Below are 24,124 nucleotides of genomic sequence, written 5' to 3'. Positions count from 1 at the left end.
AGGAACGAAGCGGTAAAGGATTTCGAAGACTCGATAACAGAAATTAGGAACTCATACATCAGGTGATATAATTGACATTTTAACTGAATTCAATGATTCTTGGGTCTACATATACACATGCAAAGGATGCTATGTCGTAAGCATAATCCATAACCAGTGAGCTGTCTCTGCTGTATGCCTTATCATAACCATCACACTGACTTGATTTTCCTTAGTGTCGACGCAAAAGAAACTGATCAGCCATAATGCCTAAGTTGGCCAATTCCAGCATGGATGTTAGGGGGAGCCAAATTTTATCTTTCTATGTTTATCACTTTATTCTATGGGTTCACGTTTCATCTAAAAGTACAGGCGTAAGAGTGCTGTAAGGGCACTTCCAACCAAAGCGCCCTCTATGGTATATATAATCAAATCTTTCTTGGTGATCGATAGAGTGTCATTATAAGAAGCGTTTAGGATGTGTGACGGCTGATCATGTCTTTCCTTCACTGGCAGAAGTTCTGTAGGCAGACTATCTGACAATAATGTAGCATCATTTTCAACATCCTGTACGACCGGAATAATGTTTGGCGTGGCCTCGCTGTTATACGGCGATGTTGCTAGAGCCTTCAGTAACGTCTCTTGCTTTTCTAAAATGTCATTGTTTCGTGAATCCATCTGATCTAATGCAGATTGAAATTTGACTTCTTCCTCTGCAACCTTTTGTACTAAAAGATCCTCAAACCTATCTGTCAGTCTCTTTCTCTTGTATGGTTCGAACACAGTTTGTACTGCAACAAATAGGATAAGATTGACAACCATGAGTGCCCAAGTACCATAGGTACTGACACTTCGAATTTTGTCACTCCAAAGCTGTTCTTCGTGATAACGTTCCATTATCGCTCTGGTTAATTCCAGGTATTGGCGGTCCATATGTTTTTCACTTTGACGATAGTTCTCTTTCGCTGTCATCTCTTGCTGTGAGTGTAAATGTTCAAGTCGATAAAGCTCGGTGAATCGAGTAACGTCTTCTCCAGTCCAAGTATGCTTCCGCTGCAATAGTTCATTGATTTCTCTCTGGGTACTAGATCGAACATCGACGGCATCTTCATATGCCGCTTTACAATTGCGTAGTTCTGTACGGCAAGACTCAAAACTCTCGGCTATTGACAATTAGTAATCGAACAACATCTTGGTATCAATTTAATAAATTATCATACCTTGATGCAAGACCTTCTTCTTTACATCTTCTATGTGAGTATATCCAGTTAGCTCATTGAGCGCCGTAGACGCCTTTTGCAGCGCTTCCTGAGGATTGTTAACATTTTCTGCCAACGTTTTCATTCTTGCCGTTGCATATTGAAGACGAGATACGACCGGAGAAAGACTGGAGTTCAAGCGTTGAACACCTTTATACGTTTCAGTAGTCCAAGGTGTGCCATTGTTGGGTTTCGAACCGTCTTTGCCTGCTGATGGTGTCGTTGCACTTGTTTTACCAGTAGCTGCCGATGATTCCGTCACATATAGCCTTTGTGTTCGCACCAAGTGTGTTGCATAAATACGAGATTTGATTGTACTATCTAGCGAAGTTATAAATTGTTTGTTGAAGAATCTGAATTTGGTCGTGGTTGTCGACATTATCCTGAAGAAGTTGCAATGCCAGGGGGATTCCCCGCTTTCAGCAACATGAGCGTCGGACTTTCAGTTTTTTTTTTTTTTTACAATTTATTACTTCGCATTTTGGGTATCTTTAGGACTTTGTCATATATACACGGCTCCAGTTATATCTATTCTGAATCTGAAAACACTGCTATAGATTGCCTCTTTTTTGACTTTTTACTTGTATCTACTACGAAGTTCTATGGTTAATACAATATTCAAGTTTTAAGATGATGAAATGTAAACACTGTACCTCGCCATGCAGGAGGAAGTTCGCTGTGAACAAGGTCTCCCAGAATAATTAGCTGTGAAAACAAGGCTCTTGACCAAAAGCTTTCGTCTTAAAAATTCATACATTAGTAATTAAACCGAGCATTGTACAGAAATCAGTAAAGATACTCACCCGGAGTCACTTGCAATTTCCACCAGGATACAAAGATAGTTGCGATGTGCTCACCAACTTTGATCACAGCATCATTTGGGTCAGACTTGATGGCTGATACCAGCTCCTTGAGACTACCCATGACGGCATCTCGAAGTTCTTCTTGATACCTTCCTTTCCATCGGTTCAATATTTCTACAACTGTAGATATGATGTCCCTTGATATATTAGCTACTTCCGGCAGCATTGACATCAAATGGCGTATTGCAGATGGGTTTGGAGGTATGCTTGTAATTATTGTTGGTAAGGAAATAAGCAGTTCGGGAATGTCTATAATATTCAAAATCAGTAACTGGTCATGTACGCGATGCCATGCCTATTCTCTACTAACCTGTGATTGCCAATACATTTTCGGTGGCGATGGCATCCATCAAGTTATCAATTTTATCTGCACAGTATCCGATTTCTGCTTGCAACAATCGCCAAAATACAATCTGTTCAAACGTCTCCCACGAAAGAGACTGAACTGAGGAAAGTGTTTGATGTCAAGTAATGTGTCATGGAGGTCAATGAGCAATTCGGAAAAGCGACTTACCAATTATAGGTCCCAGGTCCTCGCTCCCAAATAGTTGTAGGTACTTGCAGCTGAGCTGGCTAGAAAGAACCGATATCTGTCACATTGACATGCGGTCTAATCAGTTTTCATGTAAACATATGTCCCATTGCTGTAATCGATAGTTCTACCTTGTCCGGAAGGAGTGACGACACTAATGTTCGTATAATTTCTTTGTTACCAACACAGAGACTGGGCAAGAACTTAAAGATTATCGGAGTGACCTGCTGAACAGCCAATAAATCGAAATCTTGCAAAGACAGTAAGTCTTTAGCCAGATACTCTTTGGATCGAAGTTCGTTTGAATGCTCTTCGTTCATGCTCTCCGTGGATACGTCTGGATTCGACAAAATGATGGATTGGTACACTTCGCAGATGGATTCGCCTATTTCTGGAAGCAACGGTGCTATAGATAGCTGCTCGGCCTGCAGCACTCTATATTCCACGGAGTCAGTAATTTGAAGTGATATAACATTTAGCTACAAGGCAGTACATGAATAATTCGCGTACCGAGAAAAGAATGACCACCATCGCATTCCCACTAAGTGCTTTCCACCTCGTCTTGAAAGATGCATAACGCAGGAAATAAAATCCACCATTTTTTTTCTTTGCGATTCGGAATCCCATAAGGACCAAATCGTGACAAATAACAGATCCATGGCATCCATTGTTTCCACTTGAACAGCTTCTTCTTGATCTAATGTAAACTGATCATTTTCTGATCTTCCACTGTTAACGTACTTGCTACAGGAGCCATCGCGAATGTATTTCGCAAGGTTTGGTACAAGATTTTTTGCAGGAATAGCCTTTCAATAATAAATTAGAGTTGGTCACAGTCTCCAAAACTCTTGTTTCTCGGATATAGAGTCTTCTACTTACCATCTTCAAATATATGTTCAGTATCTCCCGGAGATTTTTCTTACAAATGTACGAATGCGCTTGAATTTCATCGATGTCGTTATTTTGGCATGCTGATTTAATTGTCCTTGAAGCGTCTTGAAACCGAGGTAGTAGATCAGCAAACATCCAAAATGATTGCTGATTTTGTTCACGGCTATCCACATCATCGTCTGAATCTTCGTCCTCTTCAAAATCTGAAATTTTATCAGCGCTTAAATCATGCGTGCTGGCGGTATCCATCTCTTCTGACTTTCGACTTGGATCTGGAGTGTGTATACCAGGTGTGTGCGCATCAGGTGTTTCCATAGTATCACGATCAGACTCAGTGTGAGGTAAATCGTTAATAGCTGACAAAGCATTCATATCCATGATCTGATCCCCAGCAGTTGTATCCAGCACAACATGGTTCTCTTCAATCATGGTATTCGTGCCATACAGGTATTCATCCAGTTCTTGGTCTTCGCCTTCAGGTGCTGCAGGTGTAGTAGCTCTACTGTTCGCTTTGGTTTCACTGTTCATATATGCTACATCAGTCATGACATTATCCTCATTTGAGATTTGTAATATGGAATCTCCTTGCTGCGGTGTCGGCTGTCTAGAATTGGAAGTGAAATCTAATGAGCTTGCAAACATATCCATCAGCTGTCGCTTAGTTACATCATCTATAGTAGGGTAGTTATATATGGTTGTGAGTCGTCTGAAGAAGAGATTAGTCACAATGTTTAGCTTTGTGGTCAATTGCAATATGCTACTAACTTTATAACTCCTTTCCTCAACAAATTCTTCATGCCTGTCCCAACACATTTGATTATGTGACCACTTAGTGCAGGATAGTAGTCGTCCACAGCGAACCTTAGAAACTCCACCAGCATCCCCGTTATGTATGGGTGGTACTTTATGGATCTTTCCATAAGCAACATAGCCGGCTCTATGAAATCAAGATTTTAGTGAACCATTTCTTCCTTTGAAATAGAGAGATTATTCACGATGCCTACCAATGAGCATAATATTGGAGTCATCGGCAAAAAATAGCCAATCCAGAAAGAGAGATAGCTTGACATTCGCAGCCGTAACATGACTCTGTTTACATAATTAGTACTAGCAATGCCACAAAAATATGTTATTCTGCTGTGTTCGTACCTTTATGTACGTAAATAACGTTCCGATGATGGCGTATCTGGGAACTTTGTTGCTCTGTAAAAGCTCGTTGGATGGATACCAGCCCGCTACAATGTATCTAATGACATCGGCATAAAAATGCTCGGTCGCAGGAGATGACAACCATCGCTTAACGAACCATTCCAAATTCCGCTGATAGTTACTTGCAGTAAGCTAAGTACGAATGGAATTAGAATACACCGCCTCTTATGGATGTCACGCATGATTCGCATATGCACCTTATCAAAAATCCATCGCAAGGACATCTCCATCTGAGGTGTTAGGCGAAATCTCAGCAACTCTGGTGGCGTCTGTGTTTGAAGTATTGATAGCATGCCTTTGGAAATTACATTAGTACCTCGTTAAATGATAATGCAACTCCCAGGATATCGTTGCATACCATCGAAAGATTTATGTAGTGATTGAGGTCGATTTAAGATGTCATCCCAGAGGCTGGCAATTTCCGGTATTTTCGATACGTCTTGTAACGCTCTTATAAGGTCTCTTCCCATCGAACAACAAGACAGCCACTAGTTATCAGCAGACTCATTAGTTTGATGAACGTACGTAGCATAGGTGTAGTCAATTGATACAAACGTTATGCCGCAATAACTTGATAATAAGGGATATTTCAGATTGCTGAAGCTCTCTTAGGCTTGCTGATTTATGGTCCGCTATAGTTCGAAGGAAAATATAGACGTACGCGTGAAGTACTCTGGTTCTGCCTTCTACCCATGTCCTGAAAGTTGTAGCAGTTGAGAATTAAGTAGCTATATTGGTGATTTGAGTTAGTAAAACAGACCTGTGGGTTTCGCAGAGGTCCAACAGTAGTTTGCAAAGTGTAGCTGTCGATTGCGAGATATCTCCTCCGGGAATTTGTCTGAGCAATTGTAGATGTAGAGTTTCAACTCCTGCGACGTTGGCAGCCGTGAGTCTATCCACCATCCAGAACAACTAATGAAAATATTGAAACATGCTCAATCTTTGCAAATGACATATTAAAAAGAAGTCTCCTATAGTTCTTACCTGTCGCCGTACGTCGGTTTTCATTCGAGGAAAATATGGACTTTCGATTAGATGTTCTAATTCTCGTAGGATCGTTCCATAGTTATCTCGGTTTGAAACTCTGAGCAGCTCAAAGTCCTGTAGCGCCAATAGCAATCAGTTGAGGTTATAGTATTTTAGTTTACTGACGTATTTATCGAAATACATACGGAATCAGCCTTCGTTCGATCTGTCAATACAGAGTATAGTAAAGCCAGCATAGTGGCGCGTACGGCAGCCTAATACAAACACTTTAGTGCCATTTGCGATAGTAAAGATCCTATAACAATAAATCTAAAGCAACTTACAGTATCGTGAACATACGCATGTAACTCATTGGTGGACATTGCACTGGTATTGATCAGGAACTCCTCATAGCACTTGCCCATTTCCTATAGGAGCATTGTCAGTGAATAGAGCCTTTTACTAAATATAAAATTTATATTCTGTATCTACCTCATCATGTTTATCAGGGTGATCCACAGGATCAAGATCAAGTAATCTCGATGCGCTTCTCTGCGCCATTACTTGCTACCAAGGGACAAAGGGACACTGAAGTCATCGAACATGGTACAATTCCTGCTGTCAAGAGATCACGTGACAAGTATAAATACTTTATAAGCAGGACAGTCTTTCTGCTGCGGAAGAGCTCTTCAGGTTACACCTCGTCATGTCTACTTCACACTATTATGAGCTTTATCGGCGTAGCAGGTAAAACTCCTTGTCAAGTTACTTGATTTTTGTGCGCCTTCGGTAATTATACTAATTTTGTATAGCATTGGAATGGCATTGACCGATTCCTTGGACGAGCTCATTCAAAGCGGTCACATCAACCCTCAACTAGCAATGAAGGTGTTGGTTACATTTGACAAGAGTATAACAGAAGCGCTTACCAGTAAGGTCAAAAGCAAAGCTGTTTTCAAGGTGAGCTTTTACGACTGAATTCTTACGTACTCCTTCCGTCGATCTTCATATCATTCTAAACGAGTTTATAGGGTCACTTGGACACATACCGATTTTGCGACGATGTATGGACATTTGTTGTGGACTCCATGAATGCCAAATTAGAAACAGAAACTATTACAACGGAAAGAGTAAAGATTGTGGCATGTAACGCTAAGAAGCCTGGAGAACAGTGATTTGATCACCCTACTCAACAACATCCCTTCCTACATCGTTACCAATATCGTTTTTCCCTCACCTTTTGAAAATAAATTCGTTTGCTTTACTTGTTACATTTGATATGATTTTAAGTAGTTATGAAAAATGATTACACCGGTGCCAAAGGAAGAGCATGCCTATGGGGAGTTATGTGGAACTAGCATCATATGTAACGGATGATCTGGGACACATTGACTAAATTTTCCACGCTTAATCCGCTTTCAACAATGAGCTAGATTCAGACTCAAGCCTCTTTGCAGTGTATGATTGTGATGAGAGCTCAGTAATAAAGCAATAGTATTCGGAAGATGTAAAAGAGCAAGTGCTTCTCAATGCGTAGCATAGCGAGATTTGTGCAATCTGGAACGATCGCGTTGCTGCACATTTCTCAAAGCACTGAAATCCACGTAAAGATGCAGAATATGAACTAGCGTGAGATGTCAGCATGAATTCGAAGGAACAGCCTTGGCCACAGCAGGCACCTTATGCTTTTATTGAGTACGCAAAGCACTTTCTGTAGCTATTCGGCAGATGCGATGTATTCTCCTGGCTTCATAGCAACCGTTATAAGACATACGAAGAGTGTCTATATAAATGCTTCATTAAACGCAGCAGAGGACAGTTTTATTGTAGGTCTTTTTTTTCTTTTTTTCACTGCTTCGATTCTAGCTATCAATCATTGTGATAATGCCTGCACTCCACAAACGAGAGCACGACGAAAGATTATTTTATGTTTCATGACTCTTTTATACAACCCATAAGAGTAACTATTTAAAAGATCATCTGCTACGAAAGAAGTTCTTCATGATCTGGTAATAAACTTGAAAGGGCTCAAAAGGGCTCTAATTATTTTATGGTTGGGTAGAAAGGCGTCGAAAATTGTGCGTCACAGGAACTTTCCAGAAATCTTGCACGTAGAAATTTACTGCGACTCACGCGGCAAACCACCTCTCTTGTAAAAGAACAAAAAGTTAATTATGTCTGACGATCATAAGCAACAAGCTTTAGCCGAAAAAGAGCTCGGAAACGCCGCTTATAAGAAGCGCGATTTCGATGAAGCTTTGCAACACTATGACAAGGCATGGGAATTGGACAGTACCAACATGACTTTCTTGACCAACAAGGCTGGTAAGCATCATAGCAGCTTTACTTGATCAGATACCTACATGCATAACACTGACATTTACCTTCAAATCACTAGCTGTCCTATTTGAGCAAGAAAAGTTTGAGGATTGCATAAAGACTTGTGAACAAGCCGTTGATATTGGTCGTGACCAAAGAGCTGACTACAAGCTGATTGCAAGGTAAGTTTGACTTTGCTGTCAAGGGCGACCCCGATATATATAATTCATAGCTGTTCATATTACCCAACAGAGCCTACCAACGTATTGGAAATTCTTATTTCAAGCTTGAAAAAATCGACCAAGCCATTCGATTCTATGAGAAGTCATTGACCGAGCATCGCACCCCCGAAACTTTGACTAAGCTGCGTGAAGCCGAGAAGCTCAAGAAGGAACTTGAAAAGAAGGCATATTTCAACCCGGAGATTGGTGAAAAGGCAAGAGAAGAAGGAAACGTGCTTTTCAAGAAGAACGATTGGCCCGGTGCTGTCGCAAAATACTCTGAAGCTATCAAGCGTAATGAGCAAGACTACAAATCCTACTCTAACCGTGCTGCATGCTACCTTAAGCTTATGGCCCTCAACGAAGCCTTGAAGGATGCTGAGAAGTGTATCGAAATTGAGCCAACATTCAGTAAGTACCAAGGGAGATTCTACACATTACTCAATGGCTTAGTTTGATGTTGCTAAAAAGTCATGATGATTTTCTTCACCTTACAGTTCGCGGTCATCTACGCAAGGCAGCAATCGAATTTGCCCGTAAGGAATACGAAAAGTGCATAGAGTCATGCAAGGAGGCACAAAACTATGATCCAGAAGGCAAGAGCTCAAGAGAAATTCAACAACAATTGATGAAGGCCTACACCGCCATGAACCCTTACAGTGGCGGTAATGACAATAGCGAGGAATCACAAGAAGAAGTCTTGAAGCGCGCTGCTCAAGATCCAGAAGTTCAGCGCATTCTCGGTGACCCAGCTATGCAGCAGATTTTGCAACAAATGCAACAGGATCCCAAGGCTGCCCAAGAACATCTTAAGAACCCTCAGGTTGCAGCAAATATTCGCAAGTTAATGTCTGCCGGTATTTTGAAGATGGCATAAATCCAATATTTTTGAGTTTTCGGCTGTTCTATGTTCTCGCTTTTTACATTGTCAAAATTATTTGCATTTTTTTTTTCCCTTCTCCTATGGTTGTGCGTCGCAATAAACAGTATAACCAAGTATGACAAATTTTGGCAATTTACACATGCTGCATACGTGTGCGTCGGTAGATAGACGAGCCCACTACATCTTTGTTCACTAACAAATCTTGATATCGCTCTTTATTTAATTTTTTCAATTTTGGTGTGAAATGGTGTAATCGACTGCCATCACTTAAAACATCACGCCATAGTCCAGGACTGATCACTCTGGTCTTGATAACTCGAGGGTCTAACGTTCTGCGCACCATAAGACTCATCAGGAGATAAACCACCGCTGCCATCCCATTCCAGATCTTGTCTTTGATATTGTTGATTGTATGGTCTGCGCACTCGTCGATGAAAGCTTGCAACGTTGCTGATAGTACCTGCACTAAGGCTGCCACTGCCTCTTGGAGCACCAGGTCCATAATCTTCGGCGTCGTTTCTCTCAAGATCTGCAACGTCGTTCCACCTTGACGAAGAATGAGTAACGTTAGGTACGTTACTTCGAATGTGGTTATCGTCTGTACCGATAGGAGCTTTGGCAATGTCTCTAGAAGGCTCTTGGATGGTGACCACGCTGCCCAAATCGTAATATCCAGTATGGCTCGCGTGTGAAGGTACACTTGCCTGAGTAGAAATTTGAGGATACTCGGAAGGGCCGCTCCTCTGAGTCATTCCAGAGTACCACTGCTGATTAGAATGGTCTTGGTAGCCATGGCTAAGAGAATTCTCGTACAGAGGTGTTATGCCGAGGCCACTGTTTGGCTGGGTATGTTGATGCTGTTGATCTTTCAGCTCGGTTTGAGTAGGTGGCAGTATAGAACTTCCGGTTTGTACGTACGACGTATTAAGCGGTGGTGCGCCTAATGCGCTAGTCTTAGGAATACTCTTGGAAAGATTTCCTTCAGAGGTAAGTCCTTGATATGAATGCCGTGATGGTGATTGCGACAAGTTCAAAAACATTTGGCCGCCTCGATCTTGAATAGTGGGACTGTCATATTGCGAGGATTGGCTTTGACATGAGGCAGAAACAGGAAGAATAGGACTTTTGTAAGAATTCGAGCCAAGAGGGGATGATTCGTTGGACGATGTTCTTGGGGTAGCAGGATTACTTTTTGGTATCATGGAAGGCACAAATGGTCCGAGAAAAGGTTCCCCAGTGATAAAAGGATGTTGTTTTGCTTGCTGAGGAGACCATCGTTCAAAGTGATTTAAATTCAAGAGACCTTTCAAGAAGTCAATAAAGGCCAGTCTATTCTGTTCCTCTTTTTTTTTTGAAACAAAGTCAGAAACTCGGGTTAGATGACATATCCACGACGATAATAACTTCTAGTAAAAAATGCTTATTCTTTACCCCTAGCAATCTCTTTGTCTGTGAAAGAAGCACGTCGTGGCATTGGGTATGAAGTGATGATCTCCGGAAGAGTCGTACCGGTAAAGTAGCATTTAGATGGTTGCTCGTCCTTGTTCTGTTCCAGACTATATTCTTCAATCGACTTGAGTCGATACTGTTTCTGACCATATTCATCTGTATACCGGTGAAAGTAATTCTTTGAATTTTTTCCCATTTCAATCATGTAATTAGGTGGTACGCTATTGAATAGAAAAGCAATAAGTTTAGTATGTTTCATAAGCGCAACGGATTGCCGTATGTCTTGACAATTACCCCAGCATTTCCACAATTCTGGAGATTTGGTTGTATTCTGAACTTCCAGGGAATAAAGGTAGGCCGAGGTAAAGTTCAGCTGCGATACATCCCAATGACCACATATCGATAGAGCTTGAATATGGTAGCCCAACCAATACTTCTGGTGATCTATAAAAACGTGATTGAATGTAGGTATATACAGTTTGGGTTTCATGACAAGCAGAACCAAAATCAATAATCTTGATGGCAGGAGATTCAAGTCTGTTTGGTGGATGCGGCGTAAGTAAAAGTTGGCTTAATGATCGGATGTGGCAAGTTACTTACGATATTAACAAAATATTTTCGGGTTTAAGGTCGCAATGAATGATTTTCGCTTCGTTGAGAATGGTTAGGGCATCTAAAAGCTGAGTGGTAAACACTCGTACAAGATTTGTTGAAAGTCCACGAAAATGATTTTGCTTAATCAATTCGTATAAATTGACAGAGAGAAGTTCGAAGGCTAAGCAAAGATGCTTTTTGTGGATAAAGGTGTCCTTCAGACGCAAAATATGATGTTTGTCCATCTTATCATAGCGTTCATTGAGCTGCGTTCATAGTGAAGAGAGGGCCATTCATTAGCCTGCGCGCATTCACTGTATCCATTTAATCCTATATCGACTTACGATTTCCAAAATAGCCAATTCCATCATGCTTTGGTTAAAATATGCCTGCTTATTCTTAACAACTTTGACAGCAACAATTTCGTTTGTTTTGGTGTTCTGACATTTCACAACTTGACCAAAAGTACCAGCTCCCAAAACGTCCAAAATGAGGTAGCTAGGAATGCGAAATAACATTAATAATCATTAACGTTGCCAATGACCCCGCAGACTTCTGCATAAGATACAAACCTGTGGCCATCTGCAGATCCTAAAACATCGTTCACATAAAGAATATAATCATAATCTTCATTGTCGTTACCATCGTTTTTGCTTGGCTTGCTAGGTTTCGTCAGCACTCGTCGTGGTCGACTGGATGCGTTATATTTGAACTTTGGGTTCGCCGACTCATAAACATCACTAATTTGCGTGGTCAAGGCAACCAGTGGCTATATGAAAGATTAGTCATACAATTGCCCAAACCCGCGCATAACGCCATACAATCTGAAAATCGACAATACCTTCGGCCGCGCAGATGGTGGTTTTAGATCTGATCTTCGGAACGGTGGATTCATTGATACCCTCGAACGTGGTGTGTTTGATGATACAATTCTAAACGCACTATTGTCCTTCCTTTTCCAATGATCGTCTTGAAAAAGGTCAAACGGCGCTGGACTAAGCATGGATCCCAGCGTGTACTGGCGTTCTGGAGCTGAGTGCGCTGAGCCTGAATATCCTTTCAATTTATTGTAGTCACGCTGTGAATAAGGCGAAAGAGAGGAGGCAGAAGAAGGCGAGCCAACATGATTAGAGGACGTTGATTGTGTGGGAGGAGATGGTATGAATGCGCTTGTTTTTGATTGAGGTGACTGGGTATGCTGGCTAAAGTCTTTGCTTGCTTGCCTGTCGTATCCAGATATAGTAGCAGAATGTGAAAGCTTGGGAGCTGGTGGTAGATGGGATAGATTGGCATTGATAGAAGGAAGCTTAGCAGAAGAATGCCGTGCTAAAGATCCTTTTTCATGAATTGTTGCGATGGAAGGTGGACCCAGTGGCGGCATGGTGATATTGGATTGGTAGATGGAGCTATCCGATATTCGTTTAGCTGGCCGTCTTTTGGCTGGAGCAAGTCCTTTATATGACGGGGCTATCCGGCTGACGTTATTTTCTGGATGATTGACTCTATCTCCATCATCAAAACCATGATATGGATGTCTTGAAGGGGCAAAGTCTGGCGGGGGATCCTCGCTTATAGTTATTCCTACATAGTTTGTGTCTTGACTCTGACGCTGCTGAACTGAGAATTGCGGCGATGGTGGTAATCGCGCTTGCGTTGCGGTTTTAGAAGTGTCAATAGTCAGGTGGTTATAAGTTGCTTGTGTGTATTGGGGTATTGAACTCATCTGTAGCCTTCGTTTAGCTACAGATTCGAGGGCTGGTAACTAATCGAGGCTGAGCAGTCTATGGCTTGAATATGACGAGGATTGTCTCAGTTATTCCGTCCACCTTTTTTATTCAAGATTGGCACTGACTCGAATACGTTTGTGCCGATTGGTATGAACTGGACGTAAAAAGAGGATAATGAATTGTAACTTCGTCAGGCTGAATAAAGGTTTCAGGATTTTGTCTCTGCAGCCAAAGCCCACACGTGTGACTGTGCTGCGATTGAATCAGTTGCAAGGATGCCCAACGACTCCTTGTCCCTCTCATAGAAACTTTTTTATTTATTTAATTTATACCAAATATCTACTTTAACCTCATATTAAACAATTGACGAAGTACAGCTGTGAAACGCTTAACGTGACGGATTCGAGTGACGTTTAAATGGAATTGTCGGTGCATACCTATGGTCATGTTTTACAGTATGTGGGGAAACCTTCTTTGTACGAAGCGTCCCCGACAAGACAGTATCGGCATTCATATAGCGATGCATCACTAATTGAGTATGCTATTTCAATACAATTGTGGTATCTCCGTTTATAAGGGAACAGACTTTACAGGTAGTCTTGAAAGAGTAAGGTGTGTTCTTACATTTGCTGAAGACTGTCATAAGAAAGATTCAATCTCCACGTTACTGTAAGCCTTGAAAAAAAAAGTAGCCGTCAAAAATCAGCGTTAGTACGATATATTGCCCAATCCTGAACATAAATGAAGTATCGAGTGCAGGCTGCGTCCACGAAATGTGCACCACATCGCGTCATGTTGCATTTGGAGGCTTTGACGAATCTCGGAATATCCGTGGCAGACGTACTCAAAGTAGTTCTTGTGCACGACGACACCAATGACCAACAAGTCAAGGTATGATAAAGAAAAAAAAGCTTTGGAGGGTACTAGAACTAAACTAGATACTATGGTATTAAGCTAATATGTGGGTCCACAGACAGAGTTCTGCATAGGAGAAGCCTGGGTTGATTTTTCCTTACAAGGTGGGAGTAAGTTGTCTACGACCAATTGAGGTTTGCCCTGCCATTATTATGACACAGAGTAACACCTTCGGCAGGCATTGGCGTCCCTTCTGCACTTCGAAAGAATGCGAGGCTACGGGTTGGTGATTCTGTCCAGATAGATCGAATAATGGATCCGCCAGTCATTGCGAAGACAATGTATTTATCACCTGCCGTTGCTGGGCTCAATGCGGTGGATACCGAACTTGTCATCTACCTACAGGAATATCTACGTAAATGCTTTGAATCCATTTTTATGCCGTTAATCAATTTGTGATTGGTTACTTACATGGATTCTAGTTGATTTGAAGTATGCTATCGTTGGGCAAGAAATAGAGATCTCATATAGAGGACAACCACTCAGATTCCAGGTGAAGCAAGCCAAAGATGCGAATGCGGATATCTTACAGGATGCAGGAACCGTCATAACTATGTCTGGACATACCAAAATTGCGATCATTTCTGAGGCTTCTCTGAACGACGAAAGAGCCACCCAACCAAAAGTGGCGTACAGCAACATTGGTGGATTAGAAGAACAAATACGTATTGTACGAGAAATGATAGAGACCCCTTTGCAGAACCCCCAGCTTTTCCGAAAATATGGTAAGATTCGTTCAGGCTGGCTTTATACAGATCTAAGCTCACTACTAAGAGGCTTCACAGACGTACGACCGCCACGTGGCGTCTTATTGTACGGACCACCAGGTACAGGCAAAACGCTCATTGCTAAAGCCGTTGCCAGCGAGACGAAGGCGCATGTCATTTTAGTGAATGGTGCTGAAATCTTAAGTAAATTTTATGGAGAAACAGAGCAAAAGGTATACATTCATCTGCTTGAATTGCGCATTCACTGTATATTGATGATTTTTGATTTTGCTTATTTACAGCTTCGCAACATATTTGACGAAGCTGAGGAAAGGTCACCGTCGATTATATTTATCGATGAGATAGATGCTTTATGCCCGAAGCGAGACGAGGTATGTGAATCTCATACTTATATACGCATGTATGAAATCAAGCTTATGTGTACCTTATATGAGCTAGGCTCCTGGAGAAATGGAAAAGCGAGTGGTCGCTACGTTACTGACTCTAATGGACGGTGTCACTGACTCGTCACAAACGCAAAATCGACCTGGCATCGTTGTAATCGGAGCAACTAACCGACCTAATGCTCTGGATGAAGCTTTACGAAGACCAGGGCGTTTCGATCGAGAGGTTGAGATCGGTATGTGTTTCTCCACGTGTTAATGTATGATCTAGTAGTGTAAGCTTATCAAATTACTTAGGCATTCCAAATGTTATGGCTCGTTATTCCATACTTTCTACTATACTACGCAATATACCCCATAGTTTGGATGACGACAATATTCAATCTCTAGCGGCAACTTCCCATGGTTATGTTGGCGCTGATCTTTCAGCAGTATGTCGCGAAGCTGGTTTGAAGTGTATAAACCGACTCTCAGTTGACGAAAAATGGAGCAAGACTCGAGATATTAAAGGTGGGTCGACGTACTAGATTATTATCTTGGTTTAGCTTCCACTTAACAACATATGTATTGTGTAGATGTCGTAGTCACATACGAGGACATGAAAGAGGCTATGTCAGAAATTAGACCAAGTGCTATGCGTGAGGTTAGTGCAGTGTGCAAGAGTAATTGTCCAACATCTATAGCTCATCTTTCTTCTACCTGTCCTTTATCGTTTCAAGATTATGTTGGAAGTACCTAAAGTGTATTGGAGTGACATCGGTGGCCAAGCCGACGTCAAGTCCAAACTGAAGGAATCAGTTGAATGGCCATTGAAGGTAAAGCAAGATATATTCTTACGATTGATCAAAATTGCGGCAATTAACACAGCCATAGCATCCAGAAGCATTTGCAAGAATGGGCATTCGTCCGCCTAAAGGTGTACTTTTGTACGGACCACCGGGATGCAGTAAAACACTTATGGCAAAAGCACTGGCTACCGAAGCTGGGCTTAACTTTATTGCGGTTAAAGGACCAGAGGTGTGTAATATCAAAGGATGTTTTGATTAAACCGGCTCAAAGGATTAACAGACTTTCCAGCTTTTCAGCAAATGGGTCGGTGAATCCGAAAGAGCTGTTCGCGAGGTGTTTCGTAAGGCTCGTGCTGCATCGCCATCCATCATTTTTTTTGTACGTCATATGACAGCCACTTGCTGCTTAAACAATGCCTATTGCGTGAGCTGACGTTATTTATTTTGCTGCAGGACGAAATTGATGCTTTGACTGTCAAAAGAGGTTCAGATGGTGATGGCGGTACCTCGGTGGCTGACAGAGTGTTGTCTCAGCTGTTGAATGAGTTGGATGGAATAGAACCGTTGGTGAATGTGACCGTGGTAGCTGCCACCAATCGCCCGGATATCATCGTAGGTTTAAATCTGATAAAGCGGAAGGTTAACTTAACCTATTGACTGAAAAGCATTATAGGATTCAGCTTTGCTTAGACCTGGGCGAATTGATCGAATATTATACGTCAATCCGCCTGACTTGGCATCAAGGCGGGAAATTTTCAAGCTACAATTAAGAAGGATCCAATGCAGTGAAGAGGTTAACGCCGAAGAATTAGCTCTCAAGGTAAGTGGACGACCCCTCCGAGAAAGCGGAAAGGTATTATTGCTAGAGAACGTGCTCCGATTCCTAACTTCTTTTCTGAACCAGACTGACGGATACTCCGGAGCAGAAGTGGTAGCCATATGCCAAGAAGCAGCATTGCAAGCAATGGAAGACGATATCGATGCGCAATTTGTGAGTTTATCATTGTGTAACCGCTAATTCATCGGGTGCCGATTGTAGCCTATCTAACACAAAAACCAACCCCCAGATACGACAGGAGCATTTTGTCAGAGCGATTCGATCCATGAAGAAACGCATCACACCCGAAATGTTACGATTTTACGATGATTTCAGATCCAAATCTGGCCTCAAAAGCGTGTAAACGATGATCGGTTAAAAAAGGGCTGATCGTATTGGGTGAGAGCCACGGATAAATTATTTATTGGCAGGCGAATACGGACGATTGCATACCGATGGTTCTGGTAGATAACAATAACAATAACATACATACGTCTCTCCCAATTTCATGTAAATCCCAACAATCGAGCGTTGTCGACGTTGTTTACACATGAAACAATTTATAATGTTTCAAATACCTTTGTATGATGGCACTTCCCGATTGAATCGGCCCGCTTTGCCAATTCATCGAAAAAAATTATAAACTCATTTGTACGTAACAAAAGGAATGTCTATATCATCAAAATCTCTTTGAAAATAACGTTTCCCTTCCAAATTTTAGTAACACGAACAATGGCGATTTTCAAAGCGATATCGCGTCATTAATAGATATTGTGTATGTTGGGAGCTCACAAAGCTGAAAATCAAATTAGTGCGCCTATGACTGCCAGATTTTATTTTCGATATTTTTTTTTTTTCTTTAATTGCAGAATCATGACTCCGCATCGACCGCTTAAAATGATACACACATGAAAAGGCCCTGGCTTCAATCGTTCTTTCTCTTCTCAACTTCACCTTCTATCTCAGTTTGCTTTCTCTTTTTACATCACCTGAGTGGTACAGCAACAATTCAAGGCTATGAATATATTCAAATTGGAGGAAATGGCCCCCGAGGCATCTCGGGTACTCAGAGCTGAAGCACAGGCCTTATTGGAAGCAGCTAATCGTTTGGATGTTCAAGACTCAACAGCTAGGGACGGATACAACACAGCCCTGTACTACATACGTCAGTCTCTTAACAGCGGTGGTAAAGTTGTAGTCACTGGAGTAGGGAAATCGGGAAAGATTGGAGAGAAGATAGTCGCAACACTACAATCAACCGGAAGTTGCGCTGTGTTTTTGCATCCAATCGAAGCATTACACGGAGACTTGGGATTGATACAATCTAACGACTGCGTGCTAGCATTAAGCTATTCTGGAAACACAGACGAATTACTCAATATCATACCTAGTTTACGACATCGAAATGTACCCATCATTGGTTTGGGTGGAAATTCAAAGAGCAATCTGGCCAAAGAGTGTAATGCCTGGATAGATGGCTATGTCAAAGGCGAGGCATCTTCAGAATTACCTGCACCAACTTCGTCGACAACACTGGCCTTGGCACTCGGGGATGCGCTTGCCCTATCTCTAGCTCAACTAGAGAAATTTCAAAAAGACGATTTTGCACTTAATCATCCGGGAGGCTCGTTGGGAAGAAGGCTATTACTCAAAGTGAAGGATGTAATGATCAAGCCTAGTCAAGTTGCAACGGTCGAAGCCACTGCTCCGCTGGATGTCGTTATCACAGAGATGACCAAGAAACCAAAAGGTCGCGGAGTTATTGTCATGGAACCAATGACTCCGCCGGCCACTCCGCCTCTGACTGGCGAAGATATTATGAATGAAGGGAGTCTGGAACGAGCTCTTTTGGAACCCAAGCAGACTGCCGACCAATGCAAAATTCTTGGAGTGATTACAACAGGTGACATCCGTCGAGCACTGGCATTTCGTGAACGCATTTTTGAAATACATGCTCGCGATGTTATGTCTGTACAACCCGTTACATGCAATAGCGACCAACTAGCATCCGAAGCACTGGCACTTATTGAAAGCAACGATGGAGAGGGAAATCTATCAATATTACCCGTTGTCGACAAATGTAATCGTTGGCGAGGTGTCATCACCAGAAAAGATCTGGAAGGGATGTTATAGATGCAATCCGTCATGATTCTCTCGAATGATTATATAGCTCTCGAATAGTCTTTTCATTCTGTACATACGCTTTGGTTTTCAACTTTTTTATAATATCTATACTATGTCACAGTATCAGCTACACCCTACTCAAATCAATTATGCTTTTACATTATTCAATATATACCTTAGACATCGTTCTTGACATCCACACTGTTTTGCATTATGAAAGCTGGACATACATCTGGCCCAGCAGGTCAAGGTTGCGCTCAGAAGCCTTGAGATGTGAAACCTCCGCATTTGGCTCAAATTTTTTATTGTTGTTCAGTATGGCGTTGAATATGAAACCTATGGCCAAGCATAGCACCTTGTCTTGACTGGGCTATTACGATTCGCTTCTTCATTGGAAAATATGTTCAGCTGATTTTTGCTGACTTAAGTAGATTGTTTCTTTTCATATAGACATGTGTACCATACCGTACGTACAACAGTATTTTAGTAAAAACCTTAAGTGTTTTACTGAATTCAACTGAGTCTGAATTCTACGCAATTTTGTTCTGAAAATCGCTGTCATGCTTTTTGCATTGTTTCTTACTGTTCGCCTACGAAACTCATAATGAGAGAAATCATTCATTTGCAAGTTGGTAATGCATGAAATTCTTTCAGCGTCTTTATTTTTCAATGATACGTGACTAAATCTTCCTGGTCATAGGTCAATGTGGTAATCAGGTTGGTACTCTGACGGATCTCTGAATGCTCGGTCTGTCAAACGTAGGCTGTCAATGCTGTCGGAGTTCAATTTTTACTTATTCAATCATGTTGAATCACTGTACACACTATTAAACAATACAGATCGGTAGCAAATTTTGGGAAACCATTAGTCAGGAGCACGGTATGTATTTTGTTGAATATGTATCAAAATGACAACCAGCGACTAATAGGGAGGTAACCAACCGCATTTCCTATTACAGGAATCGATGAGAACGGAGTACATGTAGGACACAATCCTGAAGAACTAGCGCGCATTGACGTCTATTATAACGAAGGTCAATCGGGAAATTATGTACCGAGGTAAACATGCAGTTTATCTTTGGAAATAAGAAGAAGTCTTGCGTGCTGATCTTGATTTTCCACTTCCGCCAGAGCTGTTCTGGTGGACTTAGAGCCTCAAACAATGAATGCTATCCGCTCCAGTAGACTAGCCCATTTATTTCACCCTGAGAGTTTCATCAACGCGAATTCTGGAGCTGGTAATTCTTGGGCGAAAGGTTTCTACACTGAAGGTGCTGAACTTATCGAGCCCATTCTGGATGTTGTTCGTAAGCAAGCTGAAAGTGCTGATTGCCTTCAAGGCTTTCAACTTGTTCATTCCCTTGGTGGTGGTACTGGCTCTGGCCTAGGCTCACTTTTATTGTCTAAGATTCGCGAGGAATATCCAGATCGTATGCTCAGCACCTACTCTGTCTTCCCATCCGCGAAACTATCTGATACTGTTGTGGAACCATACAATGAGACCTTGACAGTACATCAGCTTGTGGAAAACTGTGATGCCACATTCTGCTTTGATAACGAAGCCTTGTACTCTATCTGCCAAAACACTCTCAAGATCAAAACTCCTGACTACAATGATCTTAACAAGTTGATTGCTACTGTTATGTCTGGAGTCTCCACCTCACTGAGATTTCCTGGTCAGTTGAATGCTGACTTGCGCAAACTCTGCGTCAATATGGGTAAGTTCTCACCTAGTATAAAATTGTCATACATTTTAATCTTTCACCACTTCCAAGCATGCAATTTTACCAAAAAGAAATATTGACTCTCGTTGGTTGCAGTACCTTTTCCACGCCTGCATTTCTTCATGGTCGGTGTTGCACCACTTGTAGCACTTGCTTCTTCGAAATATTCAGCACAATCCGTTCGCGATTTAACAACGCAAATGTTTGATAAAAGAAACATGATGACACTCTTCGACTCTCATGACGGTAGATATTTGACAGCCGCTACCATTTTTCGCGGCAGTAACATATCTTCCAAAGAAGTTGAAACAACCATGCAACAGGTCCAGCAAAAGAATTCAAGCTGGTTTGTTGAATGGATTCCTAATGGCGTGAAGACCAGTCTTTGTGACGTTCCTCCTGCTGGCACGAACCAATCTGCTACATTCATTGGCAACAGCACCTCCATTCAATCTCTATTTAAGCGCGCCAACCAGAAATTCACTCCAATGTTTAGGAGAAAAGCCTATCTGCACTGGTATACTGATGAGGGTATGGATGAAATGGAATTTACAGAAGGTATGTTATGTCATGAGTGGTTTTTCTTTATATGCACATGTTTTAAGATAACTCAAATGTTGTTATTCAGCTGAGTCCAATATGCAGGATCTGATAGCTGAATACCAACAGTATCAAGAAGCATCTGTGGAAGATGTAGCCGAAGGTGATCTGGAAATGGATGGCGACTACGAGATGGAGGAGGAGCAGATGCACCAACAAATGGAATGATCTAATGTGATATTAGTTGTTAATAGTTTTAGTAAAATGTAAGCGCATATCTAATATCGTGATTTTTACTTTAGTCGTTAATTGAGCTTGGAGGAAAATAAAACCACGGGATTTTCTCGAGAACAAAAATGGCCGTCAACGAATGACTGAGAACGATGTACGAACGTGCAGTGGAAGGTCATTGCGCAAAAACACAACGTGCTTAAGTTGAGACTTCATCAACAGTGGCGCTTATACTAAAGCCACGAAGCTAGGTTTGACAAATGTTTCGTACTAAGCGTTCGATGATGGGGTACGATGTAATGACAAAAGTTTTTATCTTGTATGGAAATGGTTAACAGTTAAAGTACAAATACAATGTGATACACGAAAAAAAATGTAGGATATATGAGAAACAGATAAATGATAGATTCAAATGTGAATTATATGATGTCGTCTAAACTCTCACTGGAATTTCGAGCAGGGCTATCAGCCAACCCGGCATGCAGATTTTCTTCGCGATTGGATTGCTCAGTAACAAGTCGAGACGAAGAACCTTCGGCGTTCTTATTCTGCGCCACCATGCCACCACTAAAGCTGGGAGCCGATTCGCTGTGCGTCATGTTCGGCTTGGTTCGTATGTTATCAGGAGTGATAATGGTGATAGCAGTTTGCTTGGGTGGGTGTGATACATCGAGTGGAACATCGTTAGCATCCCGGGTAATCGCTACACCGTCTCGGGTTGCCGATACATTGTGTTTATCCTTGCTATGTCGCGAGAAAATATCTGTTCCGAACGCAAGTTTTGGAAGGCGAGATACTGAATTTGTACCAGAGCTGGAAAAGCTGGTGCGGGTGAGAGTGCGAGTTGCAAATGATCCCAAGTAGAACATGGGAATGGTATTGCCATGAACCAGTACGGATGCTAAGATCATGAAGTACACGATTGGTTTCACTACACTTCTTGCGTGGGCATCTGGGCCATCCTCAGTAAACTGTTCAATAGCTACGGTATAATAGAAAAGTGCACCAACACCAATAGGACCAAACCATCCAGTGAAGAGAGCTTCTCGGAAATTATGAATTGCCGGTGCAAATTTGTAGGTTGCAAGAACGATGGGAAGACGTCTCAATAGAAGCACTAAGATCGCGAGTACAAACAGCCGCCATAACGACAATGATAAGGCAGAGTCAGTGAAAGAATTCCATGGCTAGGATAATTATAGATGTTAGTTTTACGTTTGTCTATACTAAACATGTTGGTAAGGAAGTTGACAACTTACTACTGTTGCACCAATATACACAAACATTGACAAGTTGAGTAACACATCCACTACTTCGGCCATATGGGCATTTTCGGTTTCTTTGCGGAACCAATCATCCCAAGTAAAGGAATTACCAGCAATGAAGCACGCTAGTAGATCATCACTTCCAATAATAGAGACGGTTCCTGTGAGAAACAGCTGTCATTTTGAAATGAACTTGTTTAGTATGATGTCAGAGAACTTTTGAACATCCTTCTACATTCACTTACCGCAAGAGCAACAGCATAAACAAGGAATGATTCTTTATCAATCATTTCTTTCTGTTCAGCGAATTTGAGAGCTTTGCGAGCAATGAAACCGACGACAAATCCAATGACAGTGGAGAGCAGGATCTGAAAAGCTAAAATCCAGTAAAACCATTTCCCTATAGCCTGGCCGGTGGGCATTTGCAGTAGGTAGACGGCTAAAAATAGAAATGGGTATCCGAGGCCATCATTTGCTCCACTCTCAGCGAGAATAAGGTTTCTAATGTGAAAAGGTACGTGTTGTTCTGCGAAATGACCTTGAACAATGGAACTGGCCAACACCTAAATTTTCCGTTTTCAAATCCAGCCAAAAAGAAAGAGACACCGTCACGAAAAATGGAAAAAAGAACGACAATGAGTTCCATATTTTCCAAGTGCGAAGTTTCATCCAATTGCACGAGACTTACAGGATCAGTTGGCGTAAAGCAGGACGCAATCATCAAAGATTCCAGCTATATGAAAAGAATGAATGAGAATGATAATTCTGCCGTTGATAAGGTTACCCCGGCACACTCTGACTTACAAAATTAAGCCCCGGAATTAGCCACCAAACCAGCAGTGAGCTTGATAGCCACATCCATATCATTCCTGGGATGAGTAAGATCATCAAGCTACGAATCTCTTTCCACAGGTAAGCTTTTGGAAGTGCCACTCCGGCAGCCATAACTTGGATGGCAATGACAAGACGTGCAAATTCTCTGGTGATAGCTTCCTCATTACCGAAAGAATCGGGGGAAAACCAATTGGCTCCGAGAGGTCCAAACGCAATCCCAACAGCAGTAGCAATGACTAATAACTTGAAGTAAATAAATGCTCCTGAATTGATCAACATAAAGGTGTAAATGATAGCCTACAAGCTTCAGAGAGATATAATCGCTGCTTGACAAATCCAGATACAAGGCCATATATGACGATAAACCCGCCAAGAATAGCGCAGGTGAGTGATACTTGGTTCACCATCAAACGTTACTGTATGTCTATGGTGTGTATATATAAAAGTAGTGTTGGTCGTATAGCAAAAGTCAGCTTTGGGATACGAAAATTTGAAGAAGGAAGGCTGTAAATCCTTTAATCATTCAGTGTAGGAAAATGGAAGGGTACAACGTTTTATAGAGGATAAAACCCGTTGAAAAGTTAAGAGCAAAGTAATAAAGTAATAAAAAGTGCTCGAATAGCAAAAACCTTTGTTACAGAACGGCGGTACGTTCTTTTTATATGGTGCACGTCTGGCTTTGAATTTCGGAACATGCAAGCACTCCAAAAATTATGCGCTTTTTTCGCTGCTCAACTCCGTCCTATCCATTTGGAGATTTGATCGACTTGGCTCAGTGCTCTAGAAACGTTCCGCATTTCTTCGTCCGAGCGGTGTTCATACACATATTTCCAATCTCTAATCCCATCCCATTCAAAATTGGGATATCGACTGGCAAGCATAC

The 24,124-nt window shown here is 41.7% G+C and overlaps 10 protein-coding genes across 10 annotated transcripts; 6 read left to right on the top strand and 4 right to left on the bottom strand.

Moving 5' to 3' along the window:
- Positions 1–339: 339 nt before the first annotated feature.
- K450DRAFT_169393 (uncharacterized protein) lies at positions 340–1,323 on the bottom strand (the record flags this gene model as incomplete). Its single annotated transcript, XM_051584094.1, has 2 exons — positions 340–1,142; positions 1,200–1,323. 2 exons carry the CDS (start codon positions 1,321–1,323, stop codon positions 340–342), a joined length of 927 nt encoding a protein of 308 aa, XP_051448747.1.
- Positions 1,324–3,072: 1,749 nt separating this feature from the next.
- Positions 3,073–6,274, bottom strand: K450DRAFT_222580 (uncharacterized protein). The gene is made up of 13 exons (XM_051585927.1): positions 6,192–6,274; positions 6,044–6,127; positions 5,906–5,974; positions 5,718–5,834; positions 5,494–5,645; positions 5,289–5,430; positions 5,092–5,221; positions 4,931–5,028; positions 4,674–4,865; positions 4,529–4,613; positions 4,290–4,461; positions 3,513–4,230; positions 3,073–3,439 (listed from the first exon to the last, which is right to left on the bottom strand). The coding sequence occupies exons 1-13, from the start codon at positions 6,258–6,260 to the stop codon at positions 3,113–3,115; spliced, it is 2,355 nt and encodes a 784-aa protein (XP_051448746.1). The 5' UTR covers positions 6,261–6,274; the 3' UTR covers positions 3,073–3,112.
- A 99-nt stretch (positions 6,275–6,373) lies between these two features.
- On the top strand, positions 6,374–6,979 carry K450DRAFT_222574 (uncharacterized protein). The gene is made up of 3 exons (XM_051585926.1): positions 6,374–6,446; positions 6,512–6,659; positions 6,731–6,979. Exons 1-3 carry the CDS (start codon positions 6,406–6,408, stop codon positions 6,872–6,874), a joined length of 333 nt encoding a protein of 110 aa, XP_051448745.1. The 5' UTR covers positions 6,374–6,405; the 3' UTR covers positions 6,875–6,979.
- A 359-nt stretch (positions 6,980–7,338) lies between these two features.
- K450DRAFT_222568 (uncharacterized protein) lies at positions 7,339–7,758 on the top strand. The gene has a single exon (XM_051585925.1). It carries the CDS (start codon positions 7,382–7,384, stop codon positions 7,655–7,657), a length of 276 nt encoding a protein of 91 aa, XP_051448744.1. The 5' UTR covers positions 7,339–7,381; the 3' UTR covers positions 7,658–7,758.
- An 81-nt stretch (positions 7,759–7,839) lies between these two features.
- K450DRAFT_222566 (uncharacterized protein) lies at positions 7,840–8,397 on the top strand. Its single transcript, XM_051585924.1, has 2 exons — positions 7,840–8,024; positions 8,098–8,397. The coding sequence occupies exons 1-2, from the start codon at positions 7,874–7,876 to the stop codon at positions 8,202–8,204; spliced, it is 258 nt and encodes an 85-aa protein (XP_051448743.1). The 5' UTR covers positions 7,840–7,873; the 3' UTR covers positions 8,205–8,397.
- Positions 8,398–9,301: 904 nt separating this feature from the next.
- On the bottom strand, positions 9,302–12,977 carry K450DRAFT_222559 (uncharacterized protein). Its single transcript, XM_051585923.1, has 8 exons — positions 12,007–12,977; positions 11,738–11,934; positions 11,510–11,663; positions 11,172–11,431; positions 10,866–11,108; positions 10,554–10,792; positions 9,827–10,464; positions 9,302–9,668 (listed from the first exon to the last, which is right to left on the bottom strand). The coding sequence occupies exons 1-8, from the start codon at positions 12,886–12,888 to the stop codon at positions 9,645–9,647; spliced, it is 2,637 nt and encodes an 878-aa protein (XP_051448742.1). The 5' UTR covers positions 12,889–12,977; the 3' UTR covers positions 9,302–9,644.
- A 656-nt stretch (positions 12,978–13,633) lies between these two features.
- Positions 13,634–16,887, top strand: K450DRAFT_268321 (uncharacterized protein; the record flags this gene model as incomplete). The annotated part of the gene is made up of 16 exons (XM_051592872.1): positions 13,634–13,783; positions 13,866–13,917; positions 13,986–14,162; positions 14,230–14,532; positions 14,593–14,747; positions 14,817–14,906; positions 14,974–15,154; positions 15,216–15,428; positions 15,494–15,561; positions 15,638–15,733; positions 15,792–15,935; positions 15,996–16,085; positions 16,160–16,318; positions 16,380–16,526; positions 16,611–16,697; positions 16,774–16,887. The coding sequence occupies 16 exons, from the start codon at positions 13,634–13,636 to the stop codon at positions 16,885–16,887; spliced, it is 2,226 nt and encodes a 741-aa protein (XP_051448741.1).
- A 677-nt stretch (positions 16,888–17,564) lies between these two features.
- K450DRAFT_196008 (uncharacterized protein) lies at positions 17,565–18,656 on the top strand (the record flags this gene model as incomplete). The annotated part of the gene is made up of 1 exon (XM_051584513.1): positions 17,565–18,656. The coding sequence occupies one exon, from the start codon at positions 17,565–17,567 to the stop codon at positions 18,654–18,656; it is 1,092 nt and encodes a 363-aa protein (XP_051448740.1).
- Positions 18,657–19,229: 573 nt separating this feature from the next.
- K450DRAFT_222542 (uncharacterized protein) lies at positions 19,230–21,263 on the top strand. Its single transcript, XM_051585922.1, has 7 exons — positions 19,230–19,279; positions 19,348–19,364; positions 19,488–19,527; positions 19,607–19,706; positions 19,779–20,365; positions 20,468–20,929; positions 21,000–21,263. Exons 1-7 carry the CDS (start codon positions 19,252–19,254, stop codon positions 21,137–21,139), a joined length of 1,374 nt encoding a protein of 457 aa, XP_051448739.1. The 5' UTR covers positions 19,230–19,251; the 3' UTR covers positions 21,140–21,263.
- A 278-nt stretch (positions 21,264–21,541) lies between these two features.
- K450DRAFT_222532 (uncharacterized protein) lies at positions 21,542–23,810 on the bottom strand. The gene is made up of 6 exons (XM_051585921.1): positions 23,543–23,810; positions 23,212–23,477; positions 23,096–23,140; positions 22,653–22,970; positions 22,402–22,581; positions 21,542–22,329 (listed from the first exon to the last, which is right to left on the bottom strand). Exons 1-6 carry the CDS (start codon positions 23,646–23,648, stop codon positions 21,562–21,564), a joined length of 1,683 nt encoding a protein of 560 aa, XP_051448738.1. The 5' UTR covers positions 23,649–23,810; the 3' UTR covers positions 21,542–21,561.
- Positions 23,811–24,124: the final 314 nt, after the last annotated feature.

Source organism: Umbelopsis ramanniana (assembly GCF_025399195.1).
Source record: "Umbelopsis ramanniana AG unplaced genomic scaffold K450scaffold_4, whole genome shotgun sequence".
Classification (NCBI taxonomy): domain Eukaryota; kingdom Fungi; phylum Mucoromycota; class Umbelopsidomycetes; order Umbelopsidales; family Umbelopsidaceae; genus Umbelopsis; species Umbelopsis ramanniana.
The sequence above is the reverse complement of the archived record's forward strand: the minus strand, read 5'-3'. Positions and strand labels throughout refer to the sequence as shown.

Excerpts from the sequence above, each read along its gene's own strand:
- K450DRAFT_222568 (XM_051585925.1), top strand. The coding sequence starts at position 7,382 with ATGCTTTTATTGAGTACGCAAAGCACTTTCTGTAGCTATTCGGCAGAT.
- K450DRAFT_222559 (XM_051585923.1), bottom strand. The coding sequence starts at position 12,888 with ATGAGTTCAATACCCCAATACACACAAGCAACTTATAACCACCTGACT. Across the intron at positions 11,664-11,737 it reads GGATCTGCAGATGGCCACAG|CTACCTCATTTTGGACGTTT; the intron begins GTTTGTATCTTA and ends TCGCATTCCTAG. Across the intron at positions 11,432-11,509 it reads AATTGGCTATTTTGGAAATC|CTCAATGAACGCTATGATAA; the intron begins GTAAGTCGATAT and ends CTATGAACGCAG.
- K450DRAFT_222532 (XM_051585921.1), bottom strand. The coding sequence starts at position 23,648 with ATGGTGAACCAAGTATCACTCACCTGCGCTATTCTTGGCGGGTTTATC. Across the intron at positions 22,582-22,652 it reads TTTATGCTGTTGCTCTTGCG|CTGTTTCTCACAGGAACCGT; the intron begins GTAAGTGAATGT and ends TCAAAATGACAG. Across the intron at positions 22,330-22,401 it reads TGTATATTGGTGCAACAGTA|CCATGGAATTCTTTCACTGA; the intron begins GTAAGTTGTCAA and ends TAATTATCCTAG.
- K450DRAFT_222566 (XM_051585924.1), top strand. The coding sequence starts at position 7,874 with ATGTCTGACGATCATAAGCAACAAGCTTTAGCCGAAAAAGAGCTCGGA. Across the intron at positions 8,025-8,097 it reads TTTCTTGACCAACAAGGCTG|CTGTCCTATTTGAGCAAGAA; the intron begins GTAAGCATCATA and ends TCAAATCACTAG.
- K450DRAFT_222542 (XM_051585922.1), top strand. The coding sequence starts at position 19,252 with ATGAGAGAAATCATTCATTTGCAAGTTG. Across the intron at positions 20,366-20,467 it reads CAAACTCTGCGTCAATATGG|TACCTTTTCCACGCCTGCAT; the intron begins GTAAGTTCTCAC and ends CGTTGGTTGCAG. Across the intron at positions 20,930-20,999 it reads TGAAATGGAATTTACAGAAG|CTGAGTCCAATATGCAGGAT; the intron begins GTATGTTATGTC and ends GTTGTTATTCAG.
- K450DRAFT_222574 (XM_051585926.1), top strand. The coding sequence starts at position 6,406 with ATGTCTACTTCACACTATTATGAGCTTTATCGGCGTAGCAG. Across the intron at positions 6,447-6,511 it reads GAGCTTTATCGGCGTAGCAG|CATTGGAATGGCATTGACCG; the intron begins GTAAAACTCCTT and ends AATTTTGTATAG. Across the intron at positions 6,660-6,730 it reads AAAGCAAAGCTGTTTTCAAG|GGTCACTTGGACACATACCG; the intron begins GTGAGCTTTTAC and ends ACGAGTTTATAG.
- K450DRAFT_222580 (XM_051585927.1), bottom strand. The coding sequence starts at position 6,260 with ATGGCGCAGAGAAGCGCATCGAGATTACTTGATCTTGATCCTGTGGAT. Across the intron at positions 5,975-6,043 it reads ATGCGTATGTTCACGATACT|GCTGCCGTACGCGCCACTAT; the intron begins GTAAGTTGCTTT and ends TGTTTGTATTAG. Across the intron at positions 4,866-4,930 it reads TGCGATGGATTTTTGATAAG|CTTACTGCAAGTAACTATCA; the intron begins GTGCATATGCGA and ends ATTCGTACTTAG.